Source organism: Heloderma suspectum, chromosome 4, assembly GCF_057233095.1.
Source record: "Heloderma suspectum isolate Gila_16-S chromosome 4, 16-S_ref, whole genome shotgun sequence".
Lineage (NCBI taxonomy): Eukaryota > Metazoa > Chordata > Lepidosauria > Squamata > Helodermatidae > Heloderma > Heloderma suspectum.
This window is the reverse complement of record NC_139461.1, coordinates 62,977,903-62,996,356: the sequence shown is the minus strand read 5'-3', so window position 1 is coordinate 62,996,356 and position 18,454 is coordinate 62,977,903. Positions and strand designations below refer to the sequence as shown.

The window sequence follows — 18,454 nt, the reverse complement described above, 5'->3', positions numbered from 1 at the left end:
CAGTCTAGCTGTCCTGGCTGATGGGACAGAGAGAAGGCCATCCGAGGCTGATCTTGTTAAGCGGCCTGTCTGGTGCTGCTGGAGGCGCTCCTTAAGATGGCTGGGCCGGAACCATATAGGGTTTTAAAGGTCAAAACCAACACCTTGAATTTGGCCCGGAAAACAACTAGTAACCAGTGCAACTCCTTCAGCACTGGAGTGATGTGATCTCGCCGGTGGCTGCCTTTAATCAGGCGAGCCGCCGCGTTCTGTACCAGCTGCAGCTTCCGAACCGTCTTCAAGGGTAACCCCACATAGAGCGCATTACAGTAGTCTAAATGAGAGGAGACCAGGGCATGTACTACCAATGGGAGCAGATGGTCGGGAAGGAAGGGGCGCAGCCGCCGTATCAGATGGAGTTGATACAGCGCTGTCCGGCTCACAGCTGACACCTGAGCCTCCATGGACAGCTGGGAGTCCAAAATGACCCCCAGGCTGCAGACCTGGTCTTTCAAGGGTAGCCGTACCCCATTCAACACCAGGTCAACATTTCACCTTTTCAGGCCTTCCAGCTCTAACACACCACTTAGGGGTTGGGCCGACAGGCACAGTCCTGCTGTCCCATCCATCGCGTTAGCTGTGAGTGTAGAAAAGGGCTCATAATGAGAGAAAATATTCTTATATCTGTTATTCCCTCTAATAACAGTAAATGTGGTGATGACTTGCCAACCAGAAAGGCAGTGAAATGGGAGCTCCACAGACAAGGCAAGGGCTTCTGCATGCTTAGGAGATTCCCAGGCATGCAGGAAAGCATAGCTTTGTAGAAAAAGAAAAGAAAAGGGGGGTGGACAAATCCTCCTAATAAAGACTGCATGTGAGCAAAGCCCTCTGGTAGGAAAACAACATCATAAACAATTAGAAATCCTAACAGTGAAGATGAGGGATTGGCCCATTTCTCCCCCACCCACCCCCACCCATACCCCTTTTGATAAGCGGGAAAAAAGTAACTGCAAGAGCTTGGGGAGGAGGGCTATATAGTCTCCCTTCCCCACTCTATTGCTCAGGTAGGTGGGTAACTTGCTGTGAAGCCAGATCTGAAACCTTCTGCACCAATCTACAACTATAGTGCTCAAGTTCAGGGCTGCACATTTTATTCATTGTTTATTGGTTTTATATCCCACCCTTCAACAGGTTCCAAGGTGGCTTACAAAAAGTTAAAATACCAACAATATATCAAGCTCAGGACTCACCCCACAGCATAATGCTCAAGTGGGGGCCAAGCTGAACAACCAGTCCTGAAACCTATTCTAGAGTGCTGCGGCATTCAGAATGGGCTGTATCCAACGTTAATCTAACTTAAGTTCTATTAATTTCCATGGGTCTATTTCTAAGTAGGACTAACCTTGGCTACAACCCCGTGCTAGCTATACAATTTATGGAGGAGGTTGTCCCTAGGGATGCTGGAGAAATTCAAGACGGACTAAAATGAGGTCGGATTTCTAAGAATCTGACCTGCGGAATCTGCTGCAGAGAAACCCCCTCAGGCCACACAGAGTGTGGACTTTCAGATTTATTTTTTTTTACTTTCCCAAAATGTATGCATATTTATTCATAGGAAAATACATATGTTTCTGCTAAGGAAAAGTAGAATGGAATTGGGAACAATACACTTAATGTTACGTACTAAGATAAATTATATAAATTGTTATGAAACCTCTTACATAATTATTTGTGTATTTTTCCACACGATAAAAAAAAATCACATCTGTCTGTGAGTGGACGATGGAACAAAAGGTACCTGACAACCCGCAAAACACAGACGGAGCGGATTTTACAGAGTCCGTACATCCCTAGTTGTCCCACAGGTTGGGGCCCATCCCCTCCTTCTCCCTGTACCACAGAGTTATGGAAGCTCTTTCAGTCCAAGGGCCAAATTCCATTTCAGAGATGCTCTTGGGGGCTGCATTCCGGGGGGGGGGGTGAGGCCACGGGCAAAGGAGGGTGGAACCAAAAGCAAAAGGGGTGGGGACAAAAATACAAAAAATACCATCATATTGTAGCGTAAAGCTCTTACTGCCAATAACTAGGAGAGGAATTTCAACCTTTTAGAATGGGGAAAAAGCTGCACAAAAGCTGGGAAACCACCAACAATCAGTAGCCAGGGGAAAGGAGTGGGGGTCAGGGAAAAGGTGTGTGGCCATCTTGGAAACCCTAGAGGACTGGATCTGGCCCCCAGGAGGGCTGGATTTGGCTGCTGGGCCTGAGGTTCACCCCACCCCTGCTCTATCGTTACCTTTCTGACAACTGCGTTGAAGAAGCAAGGAGGCTGAACTCTACCATAAGTCCTAACAGGCCTCACTTGTTGGGCTAAAAAGAGTGCCTCTAAAATGCTAATGTGGACCAAAAGCTTTGCAGTTATGGATCCCCAGTGAATATGATAGCTTTCTATTCCCAAAGGGCTTATAATTAAATCCTACCAAGTAATATTATATTGACAGTGCAGTCCTATACAGGTCTATTCAGCAGTGGGTCCCATTTAGTTAAATGGTAAATTCCCAGATATGTGGGTTTACGGTTGCAGCCTTGTTCATTTGGCTGTAGTATACAATGATCTAAACCAACAACATGCCCAATTATGAATGATAGAACACACCCAGAAATGCCATGCATGAGCAGACCTTACAACTTGAAATGAGAGAAAATAAGTCAATACAATAGACAAGCCCCAGACTAACAGTGAAATGTCACTGAGTCAACACAGCAGCAAGTCAGCGAGATGGAGCGGATTGTATGTCTTGAATAATAAAGTGGGCAAAAACTGGAAAGCACCAAACAGGAGGAAGTGGCCAGTTCTAAAGAATGAATTTGTCGACAGGACAGTGCCAAATGAGGGTTTATTCAGCACACTTATTTTGGAAAATGATGAACAGTTAATTATATGGAAATCCCAGGCCACTAGTAGCATTTAATGTTTAACTGAACAGTGCATTAAGCACCATACGGAACACAGAAATTATATCATCCTTATCCACAGTGCTATTGCACAGTAATCCAAAAGATTGTTCATTTGGAGTAAAATGAGGTGATCATGCAGAATGCTCAAGCTGTAGAACTCCCTACTGTGGGAGGCTAGGTTGGCTTCCTCTCTGCCAGCAGGCAAAGATGTTTCTATCCATGCAGGCCATTGGCATGTAAGCTGGTCTGTTGCATCCGGTGCTGTTCTTATTCTTTATATGTGTAACTGTTCATAGAATCATAGGGTTGGAAGGGGCCTACAAGACCATCGAGTCCAACCCCCTGCTCAGTGCAGGAAGCCTGATCCCCAGGCAATCTCCCATCCAAGTACTAACCAGGGCTGACCCTGCTTAGCTTCTGAGATCAGGCACATCCAGCCCTTCATTTTAATGTATTTGTTTCATGATTGTTTTAGCCATTTCTGTTTTGGTTCTTATTCTTATCAGCCGCTTTGAGCACAATTTCCTTGGTGGAAAGGCAGGGTATAAATCAAATAAATATAAAATCTATCATGAGAAATTAAAAGATATTAAGGAATAACTGGGACAACCCCTTGCCTCTAAATAATACCCTCTTATCTTAATTGCCTTTAAATATCCTCTTACCTTCTATCAGTGAACAGAGACAACAGCAAAAGAAGCTTGCAGGCTGGATGGGGAACCCCATCCCTGCCCTATATTCTTCTTAACATTTCACACACACAAACACTTAGTTGCCATTGTGGAATAGGCTGGGGTAGGGGAGCAATCTGATGCAGAAAAAAATCAATGCAAAAGACAAAGCAAAGGTGGTATAGGCTTCAACAAAAGTATCCAAATAAGTATCCATTTGAAGGTGGCATCTATATGCCACCCGTTCAAAATTTTAAAGCATTATAAGGTCCTCAGACCACTGCATTATAGGAGGTGAGCATTTATCCTTCAAATGTTGTAATATCAGTCTGTTAGCTGTCAAATGGGCATGGAGAATCCATTTACACTGACCATTTGTCAATTTCCATGAAACAGGTACATAATTTAAAGAGCGTGTACATCAGTGAATATTAAAGACTGTTCCAGTACAAAATTGATATGTGTAATAACCTGCTCCAAAAAAGAAGCAACCACTGGATATTGTCAAAACATTAGATAAAATAAGAAGAGCCATGCTGGATCACACCAAGGGTCCATCTAGTCCAGCATTCTGTTCACACTGTGGCCAACCAGCTGTCAACCAGGAAACCCACAAGCAGGACAGGAGTGCAACAGCACCCTCTCGCACATGTTCTCCAGCAACTGGTGTACGTAGGCATACTGCCTCTGATACTGGAGGTAGCATATAGCCATCAGGACTAGTAGCCTTCTCTTCCAGGAATTTGTCTAACCCCTTTTAAAGCCATCCAAACTGGCAGCCACCAGTTTTAAAAAATTAAAATTAAAAGAAGCATTAGCTGCATCACACCACCAGCAATTAGCTGAATTACACGAACCAAACGTTTTTGCTGAATAAGACGTCGCCTAATATCCATAGATGTGACAGGTAGAGACGCCAAATTGGCAATCCACTGATTAGGCAGAATGGGACTATCCAATTCCCTTTTCCATTCCTGCTTAAAAGCCTGTATATCATATTTATTCACCAATAACAAGTATTTATAGACATGGATCGTGGGTCACTTTGCCTGTCCAGCTTCAATAAGTGCTTCCAATAATGATGGAGAATTAAAATAAAATAAAATAAAATACAGCATTATGAAAAGGAGAACTTTCCTTAAGGACAGAGATTGAAACGGAATACAGGAAGCTGCCTTATACCAGGCTTCAGGGGGTTGTTCTCTCCCTTCAAATGACACTAACTTTTACTTCCTTCTATCCCCTGCTTTGGCTTTAAAAAAAAAATTAAGGATCACAACTGAGTGACTTTACACACCCTCACCCCCCCCCCCATTCTAGCTTAACTGGTGCTGTAATGTTTTCTCATGGCCCCAATCCTGGGCACTCACTTACTCAGGAGTACGCCACATTGAACTCAATGGAACTTACTACTGAGTAGACATAAGATCACCCTGTAAGTGATTTTTTTTTTTTTAATTAAGGCATTAACTTTGAATTTTCAAATCTTCGAAGAATAGGCCTTCTCCATCCTGATTTCTCTGCGCACAAGCATAAATTTATAAAGCATAAATTTTTCCCCTTCATGGATCACTGCCTTGTTGTGGCGAAGGGGCTTGTGTAACTCAGTGAAGCCATAAGCTATGCCGTGCAGGGCCACCCAAGATGGACTGGTCATGGCGGAGAGTTCTGACAAAATGTGGTCCACTGGAGAAGGAAATGGCAACCCACTCCAGTATTCTTGCCAAGAAAACCCCATGGAATGTATCACAAGGCTAAAAGATATGACGCCGGAAGATGAGCCCCTCAGGTTGGAAAGTGTCCAATATACTACTGGGGAAGAGCAGAGGGTATTTCCAAGGATCGCCAGAAAGAGTGAAGCAGCTGGGCCAAAGCCAAAAGGACACTCAGCTGTGGATGTGTCTGGTGGTGAAAAGAAAATCTGATGCTGTAAAGAACAATATTGTTTAGGAACCTGGAATGTAAGATCAATGAATCAAGGTAAGCTGGAGGTGGTCAAACATGAGATGGCAAGACTGAACATCGACATCTTGGGAATGAGCAAACTAAAATGGACAGGCATGGGCGAATTTAATTCAGGTGACTATCATATCTACTACTGTGGGCAAGAATCCCTTAGAAGAAATGGAGTAGCACTCATAGTCAACAAAAGGGTGGGAAAAGCAGTACTGGAGTACAATCTTAAAAATGATAGAATGATCTCAGTACGAATCCAAGGCAAACCATTCAACATCACAGTAATTCAAGTCTATACCCCAACCACGGAGTCCGAAGAAGCTGAGGTTGATCGGTTCTGTGAAGAACTACAACACCTTCTAGAACTAACACCAAAAAAAGATGTCCTCTTCATCATAGGGGACTGGAATGCTAAAGTAGGAAGTCAAGAAATCACCGGGATAACAGGCAGGCATGGCCTTGGTGTACAAAATGAAGCAGGACAAAAGCTAATAGAGTTTTGCCAAGAGAACACGCTGATCATAGCAAACACTCTTTTCCAACAGCACAAGAGGCGACTCTACACATGGACATCATCAGATGGTCAATATCGAAATCAGATTGATTATGTCCTTTGCAGCCAAAGATGGAGAAGCTCTATACAGTCAGTAAAAACAAGACCTGGAGCTGACTGTGGCTCAGATCATGAGCTTCTTGTTGCAAAATTTCAGCTTAAATTGAAGAATGTAGGGAAAACCACTAAACCATTCAGGTATGACCTCAATCATATCCCTTATGAATATACAGTGGAGGTGAGGAATAGATTGAAGGGATTAGACCTGATAGACAGAGTGCCTGAGGAACTATGGACGGAGGTCCGTAACATTGTTCAGGAGGCAGCAACTCAATCCATCCCAAAGAAAAAGAAATGCAGGAAAGCCAAGTGGCTGTCTGATGAGGCTTTACAAGTAGCTGAGGAAAGAAGGGAAGCGAAAAGCAAGGGAGAAAGGAGAAGATATATCCAACTGAATGCAGAGTTCCAGAGAATAGCAATCACAACAAACTGTGGCAAATTCTTAAAGTGATGGGAATACCAGACCACCTTACCTGTCTCCTGAGAAACCTGTACAAGGGTCAAGAAGCAACAGTAAGAACCACACATGGAACAACCGATTGGTTCAAAATTGGGAAAGGAGTACGATAAGGCTGCACATTGTCACCCTGCTTATTTAACTTATATGCAGAGTACATCATGAGAAACGCTGGGTTGGATGAATCACAGGTCGGAATTAAGATTGCTGGGAGAATTATCAACAACAACATTATCAACAATTATCAACATTATGCAGATGATACCACCCTAATGGCAGAAAGTGAAGAGGATCTAAAGAGCCTCTTGTTGAGGGTGAAAGAGGAGAGTGCAAAAGCTGGTTTGAAACTCAACATTACAAAAACTAAGATCATGGCATCTGGCCCCATCACTTCCTAGCGTATAGAAGGGGAAGAAATGGAAGCTGTGACAGATTTTATTTTCTTGGGCTCCAAGATCACTGCAGATGGTGACTGTAGCCATGACATTAAAAGACGCTTGCTCCTTGGGAGGAAAGCTATGGCAAACCTAGACAGCATGGTAAGAAGCAGAGACATCACCTTGCCGACAAAGGTCCGTATAATCAAAGCTATGGTTTTCCCAGTAGCAACGTATGGCTGTGAGAGCTGGACTATAAGGAAGGCTGAGCGCCAAAGAATTGATGCTTTCGAACTGTGGTGCTGGAGAAGACTCTTACGAGTCCCCTGGACTGCAAGGAGGTCAAATCAGTCAATCTTAAAGGAAATCAACCCTGACTGCTCATTGGAAGGACAGATACTGAAGCTGAAGCTCAAATATTTTGGCCACCTAATGCGAAGAGAGAACTCCCTGGAAAAGACCCTGATGCTGGGAAAGACTGAAGGCAAACGGAGAAGGGGACGGCAGAGGATGAGATGGCTAGATAGCATCAACGATGCAATGAATATGAACTTGAGCATGCTCCGGGACAGAGCGCAGGACAGGAAGGCCTGGCGTGCTATGGTCCATGGGGTCACAAAGAGTCGGACACGACTGAACGACTGAACAACAAAGCATAAATTTATTCACTGGGCAGTCTTCGAAGAAGCAAGCAGCCCCCCCCCCCCGACCTGAGCATCTCCTGCCTCTGCATTTCTCAATCGGAGGAAGCAGAGGGTAAAATGCCTCCCTGCAATGAAGGGAGACACCTCTGATCCCCCACCCTACCAAGCTCAGAAGCAATGTCCTCTTTTGTTCCAGAGCACCCTATGGGGCTCAATGGGGCTTACTCAAGGCTTGCAGATTTACAGGGTGATCTTATGTCTACTCAGTAGTAAGTTCCATTGAGTTCACTGTGGCTTACTCCCGAGTAAGTGAATGCCCAGGATTGGGGCCACAAGAAAACATTACAGCACCAGTTAAGCTTGGGGGGGGAGGCAGCATGTGTAAAGGCTTCTTATATGTTTAGAGCCACTGCTGCTTCAAAACTAATATAAGAGTAATAATATTGAGCATTGCAATGTGACACAAAACCTAATAAAGATCAGCCCTCTAAAGGGAGAGCCATCTACTGAAGACTTTCTCTTTGAATATGTAGTGCAGAGGAATGGTATTCACATATTCTTTTTGCTGTGTTACCACAATTTGGAGGGAGGGAGGGAGAGGGAGGGAGGGAGGATAGATGACTCATTCTTCCCCCTTTTAATCCATATACACAAACCCTTTTATTCAGGTTTTGCTTCGAAATCCAAAATGCCATTAAAAGATGAGAGGAGGGAGAAACCATGAGGGTACCATAAATCACTGCTTGACTGTTCTCTGTACCACTTCAACAGACTAGCTATGAAAAGATTCTTATGTTAGATTCTAGTAGCATCTCTTTCCCTTTCTTTTTCTTTTTGTGTTTTTCTTTTTACCTTAAATTGATGTATAGAACAAGTCAAAAGGTTCCTCCTTTTGGAAAAGCCTATTATTTCCCATCCAAGTTCTAAAATAGTATGATCACAGTAGTCCACTAGGCCAGTTCAAAAGTTAAATAACATACATCACAAGGAACTGTTGTCTGTTCTGTGTACCTCTGTTGGCTACCAGTACCTATCTATACCCATGGGTTGTTAGAAGAAATCATCTATACCCATTGTTTCTTAGAAGAAATTGCAAAGAACTTAGGGCCCTAAATGGTTAAGTGCTTGTAGATCTCTTTGCTTTACCAATCTGCTGTTCTGGGATCAGATGATCTTTTGCAGACTTTTCAAGCTTAGATGATCCTAATCAATCAATCAATCAATCAATCCTTACGTTTTACCCAGTAACTGCCCGGGAGGTGGCAGGGTGTTTATTTTGGAACTTGGCTGGTTTAACATTATTGGTCTCGACCATCTGTACCAAAGGCTCAGTTCTGACCTGAGGTGCCATGGTCGGTGGCAAGGCCAAACCTGTGACAGAGAAAGTGACAGTACTCCTGATATTGGGGACAATTGCCCTGCAGCATTTTCCATGGGCAGGAGCACTGTGAGAAGCTTCTTACAAATGGAGGCAGTGTGCCGCAAGCGGTTCAGCATGGCTGTATCCGCCGCCTTGAGGGCTTGTTCCCACAGAAGGGCACAGAGTCCTGCCTTTCTGCTTCTACTGGCCTGTACTGTTTAGTAAAGGCTTGGCAGTGGGTGCATGAGTCCACTTTATGTGTCTCCATGAAACTGAGGAGATAGTAAGAGTATCTGCAGTGGATAGACTTTTTGCAGAAGGCCTTGGAGGCCATGCGGCCCAGAGGGGAGAAGGAAGGAAAGAGGAAAAACTCATAGGAGATAGGAAAGGAGGAGGAAGAGAAAGAACTCTGTTCAATGTTCCAGGATGGGATTCTGAGATAAATTTTGTATGAAAAGCCATGAGGTGGAGAACGTTTCAAATGCTGCTAGTCACTGCGGTGGACAAAAAAGAATTGTGAGGCAGCTGAGAGCTGCTTATTGTGAGTAGCTGCAGCACAGCTGGGTTAACATTTAAATGACTCAACCAGGGCCTGTGTCAACAGTAGACATGGTTGGGCACCTGACAAGGGCCAAGCTCCAGCAGGTAGGGATGTACGAAACTTCTGCCACGGATCTCGGGGAGGCCGAATGCCAGCACATTCGGCCCCCCGAAATCAGTGGCGGAACGGCCTGCCACCCCCCAGCTATCCCCCCGGGAGGAGACTTACCTTGGGCAGATCTTCCTGGCGGTGGCGGCTCCGGTGGTGGTTCGGCAGCGGCGGCTGCGGCGGCCAGTCTTCCGACCAGCTGCCGCTGCCGCCATTTCCAGTTTAAAAAAAAAAAAAGACGTGATAGGCTACGTAAAGATTAATGTAGCCTATTACGGCTAGGTTTTTTTTAAAAAAACGTGATAGGCTACGTAAATGTTTACGTAGCCTATCACGGCTGACTTAAAACAACAACAACAACAACGCGCATATGCAAATGGCAGCCGCCGCCGCCATTTGCGTTCCTTATTTTGGCACGTCTTAGTCTACGTAAACATTTACGTAGACTAAGACGGTGAAAATAAGGGGAACGCAAATAGCATAGCTAAAATGTTTACGTAGACTAAGACGTGCCAAAATAAGGAACGCAAATGGCGGCGGCCATGGCTGCTGCCATTTGCGTATGCGCATTGTTGTGTGTGTTTTTTTTAAAGTCAGCCGTGATAGGCTACGTAAACATTTACGTAGCCTATCACGGCTGACTTCAGGGATGCAAACGGCGGCGGCTACAGCCGCCGCCATTTGCGTCCCTGCTAGCCAGCAGCCGTGATGCTGGAAGTCCGGCGAGGATTCCGGGGGGAGGGATGGAACACCTCTCCCCCAACCATAAACATAATCCGTGAAAGGTAAGTGCCTTTCGTACATCCCTACCAGCAGGGGTCCACTGACAAGAGTTCCCTGAGGTTGTTCCCCCTCTTCACCACTGAAAGCTGCTCGTTCACTGCCTCTTGCTTTGGCCCAGACACCAGTGATGATGAGAAGCAGGAGCACTAATTGCCACTACCTACTTGCTCTCTGGCTCTCTGCCTGTCAAGCAAGCAAGTTGTAGCAATGATGGGAAAGATGAGGAGGAGCAGTAGCAGTTGGTGACAATGGCAATAGGGAGGAAGACATACTGAGGGAGAGGGACCATTGGGGGTGACTTGCCCAAGGACCCTCAAAAACCTGTAGTCAGAACTGGACTCAACCGCATGGGCATGGGTAGCGATGGCCTTTTTCCAAGAATTGCACCTTCTGCTAGGAGGGGGTGGCAATTATGTGGGAAACACCCACGCCAACAGCCCCTGCCGTTTAGGAACCACTAACGGAAAGCAGTTCCCAGGTAGGTAGGATACCATTTAAAGGGCCCCACAATAGGAAGGCTACTGGACAACTATACACACACACACACACACACACACACACACACACACTGTTTGATATATATAAATATGTTGACCATTGCAGAGGTGAGCAGAAGTGGAAGCTAATCAGCAGGTGGCAGGGGGAGGAGAAGGAAGGAGTCTGGCAGGAGACAGCAGTGGGGTCTGGCAGGTGCACTCAGAGGTCCTGGTGGGCACCACTGCAACCTCTGGCACCGTGTTTCCAACCCCTGGACTATTATGATAAAATAAATAAACGGGCTCAGTAGAAACAAATTCTCCCTCAGATGTGCTGGGTGAAGGATGTAAAACACTGGGCCTCCAGAGGTTAAAACCACCACTCTGAATAATGCCCAACCTGGTTGAGAAATGCGCTGCCATCAAACTCAGCAGTGGGACATCAGTTAGTTCCTGGAATTCATCGAGCAAAGTGCCAGCAATCCCCAGGGTATATCCCAGAAAAAAGGCAGGGTTTTCAACATGTCCCAAGGCAGTGCAAAGGTGTCAGGTGTTCTGTTTTCAAGTGTACTGTTTTTATTTAATTAACAGCTGTAGCATTTGGGATCCCCACTGTTGAATTGCCCGAAACCAAAGTCCACTCCAGGCCCTGTGAATGCACCACATGTATCAAATAAAACAAGACAAAACAAAGCCAGTACTCTGAAGTCCTTATCAGTGGATAATAATGTAATTGTTGTGCTTTGATGCCTCCCCTTTGTACTTAAAGATACTATCAACTGCTTTCACTGCTTTTTTTTTTCATTCTGCAGCAGAAGGTTAAGGATAAGACTTCAATTTAATAAAGCAAACAAACCTACCAACCACCACTATCTGCTATGGGGAAAACACTGAATGTGTTTAACGTCAGCTAAACGAAACTGAAAAATAGCAGCTGTGGTGCATTTCTCATGCACTAGCAGCAATTGCTGTAAGGGCCAAACTAGACAAGACATTAATCACATCATTAGCCCTTGTGAGAGTGTTTTAAAATAATAAATAGCAGGCATGAAGGTTGTGGGGTAGACTGGATAGGGACACTGGCCTGTGGGGAAGAGGCTTACCACTTTGTCCCTGTCGCAGTCCTGACCCAAATCCCACTCTGCTCCTGCTATTTGTCCCTGGGGGAAAGCTTCCATTGGGAGGAAAGCATCCATTTATTTTGAACTACCAAACAGACCCAGTTTCACATGGGTGGGAGTAGCCCTTACGCTGGTACAGCGAAGGCTGCAAGGCAGCTAGGCAGCTGTCAGAGCTGGGCACACTGTGCCTGCCCCGTCCAAGTGAAGCCAAGCCTGTGGTGAAGCCAAGCCCCTGCCATAGTGCATCCTTATAGTCCCCTGAAGAAGAGGTCTTCCCACTTCATTCCCCTGAGGGAATGACATCACGAGAGGGAGCAGGCATATAACTCTATCCCTCAGCCTACTAAACCTTCCCCAGTTTGATATAGTGAAGCCTTCAAGCAAACTTGCACAGCTGTCAGAGAACTGGACACACTGTGCCTGCCTCCTCTGAGGGGAGCTGCCCCCGCTGGCACCCCTAGGCACAGCCCCTGCCAGGTGCCCCCCGTAGCCCCTTATGGGAGGGGTCTGTGCACTCCATTCCACTGAGAGGGGCTGCCCCACAGCAGGCAGGAAGGGCAGATGTCTAGCTATGTCCTTCAGCCTACTAATTTCCCCTAGCTTCAAACTGTATGGACTGCAAAACTATGCACTGGTTATGGAAGTCTGCCCCTTGTGAGTGAAAATGTTGGGTGGGTCTGCCCACTCCATTTCCCTGAATAGGGGCAGGCAGGCAGGCAGGCAGGCAGGCAAGCAGGCATATAACTGTCCCGTGGCCTAATAATCTCCCTTGACTTCAAACTGTGCAGACTGCAAAGCTGTGTGCTAGTTAGGGAGGTCTGTCCCTCCTGGCTAAAGCTGTTACTGCAGGCTTCAACCCCACAGACACATTTAAATTAATTCAAATTAATGCATTTTAAAAACAAAATAATACTGAGGTGAACATCCATAGGGTCCCCTTAGTTTGAATGCTAAGTTTCATTCGTCTAGGTTTCATGGTCTTGGTACTGTGGCAGTGACAAACGGACAGACAGACATCTCTTATTAGCCATGCTGGGGACTGAACTTGGAACCTTCTATATGCAAAGCATATGCTCTACCACTGAGTTTTAGCCCTTCCCTAAAATTATAATCTCTAGACTAAGAATTATAATTAATTTTAATTAATGTGAACTTAAATGTGAAGAGGGCACCAGGGAGGTAAAGCATTTTTTTAAAAAAATTATTCAGCAATAGATAGATAGATAGATAGATAGATAGATAGATAGATAGATAGATAGATATTTGTGAAGTCTTTACAGAAAGTTAGTTAAGCAAAACAAAGAATCTAGCTGTTGAATCACATCAGTAGAGATAATAATCAAGACAACATAGTAATTTATTTCAAGTGTGTCAGTTCCAGAGGTCACACTGGAAAACCTCTAGTTAGCTAATCTGCTAAACCATGAACCAAAATGTCCTAACCTTGAGTAAAAGTTTCCCAGATCTGCAGCAAAAATAAACGGCATTGTCTCACTTAAAGATACAGGATGTTGTTTATTCCCATAAAAACGGAAAAATAACATGGAACTTGGCAATGCCGTACACTACCAAGTTTTTCGGGGGGAGAAACATTCTTCTAAAAAATTGCATATTTCGAAGATTTCTACTGATACAGTTTAGGTGTTCTGCAGAAATCTGTCACAAAATAAATGTAAAAATGAGGTAAATATGCAACATAAGCAGTCTCTTTTGTCACATATATCGTTTTAAAAGCGCATTTGCTCCATTGGCTTCAGCAGATTTAAATATCTTTTTAACACAATTCAGCAGCTAAAGCCTACACTTCCTATTTTAAAGCTGTTAAGGTTTAATTAAATCTCCTGTAGTACCCCCTGGTTAGCCTGCTCCTTGAAATGTTATCCAGATTACTTCAGTCTTTTAACTATATCCCAGGTTTCTAAAGGGAACGTATGTATTTGAAAAACATATTCTAACAAGATGCTGTACTAGAATACAGTTTCTTGTTCACCTAGCTATTAGCTAAGACTTTTTGAGCCTGTAAGTTTGTACATTAAGCTAGTGTTCTTTTCAGGTTTTGTACTAGATGAGACAGGAAGTTGAGATGAGGGAGATGACACATGGAGACATGAGGAACTGAGGGCTGCCTCACAAGTTATGAAATTGCTGGGTACACTGCTCCATGTACATTGTGTGAATTCACAGTATAACCCAGAAGGTGAACAATGAAAACATGCCCTTTCACCTGTGTATGGATGAAAACATAATCATGGCTCTACATTTCATGTATACACAGCTTTTAAAGGGCTGGTTTCCCTTTTACATATTACTGGGTACACAGGGAGGACATGCACTATCTGCCTAGTACAAGTTTAACTTCCCATGGTCATAGAATAATTTCATGCAAATGAATTATTTGATCTAGACTATGGGTGGGCAACTTGTGGCCCTCCAGATGTTATGGCCTATAACTTCCATGATACCTCACCATTGGCTGTGTTAACTAGAACGGATGGGAGTTGTAGGCCAAAACATTTAGAGGGCCACAAGTTGCCCACTCCTGACTAGACTCTAGATTCATGAAGCTCCACATACATTTAAAAGCTTGCCAGGGCCATAAGGATGAGCAAATAAGTCATATCCTAGGGTTCTAAATCTTCAGGATGTCTAGCATAATGTCATATAGATTCGCAGAAAAATACTTTTCTAGAATAACTGCTTCTCCACAGGAAAGAAATTGCTAGGAGCAGCCCATCAAACTTGCAGACACTTTAGCATCAGCCACAGCTTTTCAGGCATTTGTGAACAGGCCCTCACCCCCCCCCCAAAAAAAAAACAGCATAAGAAAGAGGAGGACAGGCAACTTTCAGCACAAGGGAGGGCCAACAAGAAACACCAGCTCTTAAAGCAATATTAGTCCCATCGAGGAAGGCTGGCCAGTTGTAGAAGAAGATGGGTAGTGTCAACTCCAGGTTTCTGAGGGCCTCTGGCCAATATACCCTCAATGCTTTCCCCTTCCCTCAGTGAGTCTGCCTTCTCACTGCTACTGTCAGCAGCTCCTGTTGCTCCTCATCCTCTTCCTCATCACTGCTACCACTTGCTTGCTTGACAGGCAGAGAACCAGGGAGCAGGTAGGCAGTGGCATCTACTGCTTCTCCTTCTCACCATCACCATTGTCTGGGCCAGAGCACGAGGTAGGTGAAAAGCAGGTTGCAATGTGAAGAGGGTGAGCAGGTACGGGGGGCTCCTGTCAGTAGACCCCTGTTGGGGTGTGTGCCCCCAGCAGGTGCCCAACCTTGCCTGCCCTTGATACCAGTCCTGAAGTCAGGACTCTTGTACATTGAATACCCAATTGCTTCAACTCATTGCGACTTATTTCCAAGTGAACGTGCATAGGATCTGGTTGTAAAGGAGCAGTCGTGTCCATACTTTGGGCCAGACTAGACATTACTTATACACAAATGAATCTTTTAAAGCCATGGTGGCTTTTTTGTATGGAAAAGGCAGCTTCCTGAAGAAGTTATTTTCAGCAAAGAAGAGGTGGGGGCAGGGGTTCTTATGCTATTCCCACTCACTGTTCTTTCTGCTGCAACACCTCCCACAGTTGCTTCCCTGACCCCCACTACACCTTCCAGTGGGGCTCAAGAGGGCAAAGTGGAACATTTCTGAACTTGATTCCTTAACAGAATGTCTACCTTGTGTTATCAGACTGTTGCACAACAGTTGCACACACAAAAACTAAAATACTGCTAACTTTCTTAATTCCAGTATGAACGGTTTCTGTTAAACCTACACCTGTGTAGGGAGTTCAGATACCGAGTTATGTCCATTTTCAGAACAAAAGCCCAGTTTCTTCTTTTGTTGGAAGGAGGGCCATGTAAGGTGGACCCTTCTGTGGTTCTTAAAAGAACAGAATTGGCATTACCCTGTTTTGATTTTCAAAACCTTCAAGGTTTTGTGCAGATTTTCAACTTTCTGATGATTTCTTTTTAGTGATGGAGCAGAGCTAATTTTGTGTGACTGAAGCGGCCCCAAAATTCTTTTTGCACAGTGCTGAAAGTAAGTCTTTATCGCAGCAGCTCAGGGCTTAATAACAAATCCCACCAAGAATTAAAATGGAAAGGAAATTAGTTTGCAAGCTTCTAAAGAGATTAAGATAAATAGCATAAAAATATTTAAATAAGCTCTGAAAGAGGTTTTTTTAGTATAAAAGATTAACTCTTTAGCATGAGGAAATACTTGAATATTACCAACCAGTATCATAGGTGGATGCATGGAGTTGTAATACTGCACATGGTTCAAATTTAGGACTATGGCCTGTTTTCAGAAGTTGCATTTCACTAAAAACTGGAGACCAGCTGTGCATCAGTGCCATACATTATCTTATTTTTAAATACTGAAAAATCCACTGATGATTTTCATTTGGTTTCCACTTATTCATCATAAAAGAGCAAGCAAAGTATGCCATTGCCTGCTTGTTCCTGGTATTAGTCAAGGTGACACAGGAAATGCTAACATAGCAGATCTTGTTAGAATATTATTAATGCCAAAGTTAATAGTACTGTAGGTTAACTTTATGACCAATTCATCATGCAGTAGAATTTGCACCAGAGGCACAATACGATACATATAAATTCAAAATTCCCAATATATACTTCCAGTGACGGCCTTTAAATGTTACTATAAATCAATAAGCTGCTGGGTTAAAATGAAACCAATGAAACCAGGTTTGTAGGCAATGGTTTAATATTTTAAGGATATTCAATGGCTACATGAGGTGAAGCCACTCTTACCTCCATGGGAAAAGCTTTAAAATTCACAGTGTGTTCAGAGCCACGCTGATTTTCTCTGCCCCAGTGAAACCGAACATCATGCAGTTCAAATTCATGCCCTCGAGGTAATGGCCCTCCGACTAACACTGCAAAAGAGCACAACACAAATTATAGCAGGTGACGTTCATAGCCAGCAATTTTCTGAAGACTTTCTCAGCAAACAGTAAGAAAATTGTTCCTCTTAGTGTGAAGGTGAAATACTGGTGTGGGGGGGCAGGGGGCACAACTAACAAACTTGATTCTTTTGCTCTGTGGTGGCAAACTTCATTCCAAGGTGTGTAATAGGCTACACAGATGGTATCCTGTCACATTCTTGTTTTTATGAGATAGAACAGCTTTCCATAATGAAAGATAAATGTTCTGTGTTTATCACTCCTAGGTGTGGATGTGTACGTAACCATACACCAGGCCTGCATTTTTACTAGCTGTTGGACTTCAGCATGTACTATATAACTTATGTCTGATGTAAGGAAGCTGAACATGAAAACACACACACACAACCTGTGCATTTGTTAAGCAACACAATTTTTCTCGGATGTCAGCTGTCACGCCTCACAGATACAGAACAGCAGCAGCACAGGAGGCACACATTTATGCTATATCCTATACTCCTCCAGATCACAGCCACATCCCATTAATATCTATTCCTCCTCTAGACCACAGCCATGCAGTACTTTACACTAGCCCCAGATCTGGCACAAAGAATATTCCTCCCATTGAATACAATGGGAGGGGGGATTTAAAAAATAAATAGATGCCCCATATTAATAACTGGCCCATCCCCATCGCCACAACAGAGCATGGGATGGGTGCAACTCAGCACGTAATCACACAGCCCATCATCATATTGGCTCCTTCCGTGTGTCTGTGGCATTTGAGCATAGTCAATTAGTTCCTGATTGGTGGGTTTTAATAGTATTTCCAGGGATGCTGAGGGTGTATCTACCATTTTTATACTATCTGGGGATTTTCTTAGCATTAGGTGGACCCAATCCAGGCCAGACAACATCTTCATGCAGAAAAGTCTCACGGAATTCACCAGAGCCCTGTTTTCCCCATCCAGCCACACCACCCCCACCACCACCCCTCTCCATGCCTGCATGTTATTCATGCTCTGAGCACAAGTAACTTGTATGGCACATGGAGAGAGGGCTGATGAAGAAAATTGATAAGTGACACATGCACAGACATTCCCTGCTATGTTAGTTAGTTAGTTAGTTAGTTAGTTAGTTAGTTAGTTAGTTAGTTTTAAAAAAACTTATTTACTGCCTAGATCCCTGACAGGGAACTTCCATATTCAACTGAACTGAGCCCATAAGGGCTAATATTCTACAAGCTTATTCTTATTTATAAAGAAATAGGTAGGCAGATGATAGGCAGGCAGGCAGATATGCCTGAATCCTCAACAATATCCTCCTGAGGATTTTATACATGAAAATATAAAGGAGCAGTTTCTCATTCTACAGTCTACTTTTCAGATTACATATCTGCTAAGATTTGAAAAATCCAGGATATCTAAATGTACATAGAACTCAGTATGAAAGAGCATGATATATACCTGTGTATAATTTCTGCACAAGGATAAGGCTATCAATGGCTGTT

The 18,454-nt window shown here is 44.1% G+C and overlaps 1 protein-coding gene across 6 annotated transcripts in view; it reads right to left on the bottom strand.

The window, feature by feature from the left end:
• Positions 1-18,454, bottom strand: part of CA8 (carbonic anhydrase 8 (inactive)) — an 88,190-nt gene that overhangs the window by 50,357 nt on the left and 19,379 nt on the right. For all 6 annotated transcript variants that reach the window (XR_014790108.1, XM_084849460.1, XM_084849463.1 and 3 more), the window contains one exon: positions 16,814-16,938. Coding sequence is in view for 5 of the 6 variants with exons in the window: in XM_084849460.1 (XP_084705586.1) it covers positions 16,814-16,938 (125 nt within the window). In the remaining variant the exon portion in view is untranslated. The remainder of the gene's footprint in view (positions 1-16,813; positions 16,939-18,454) is intronic.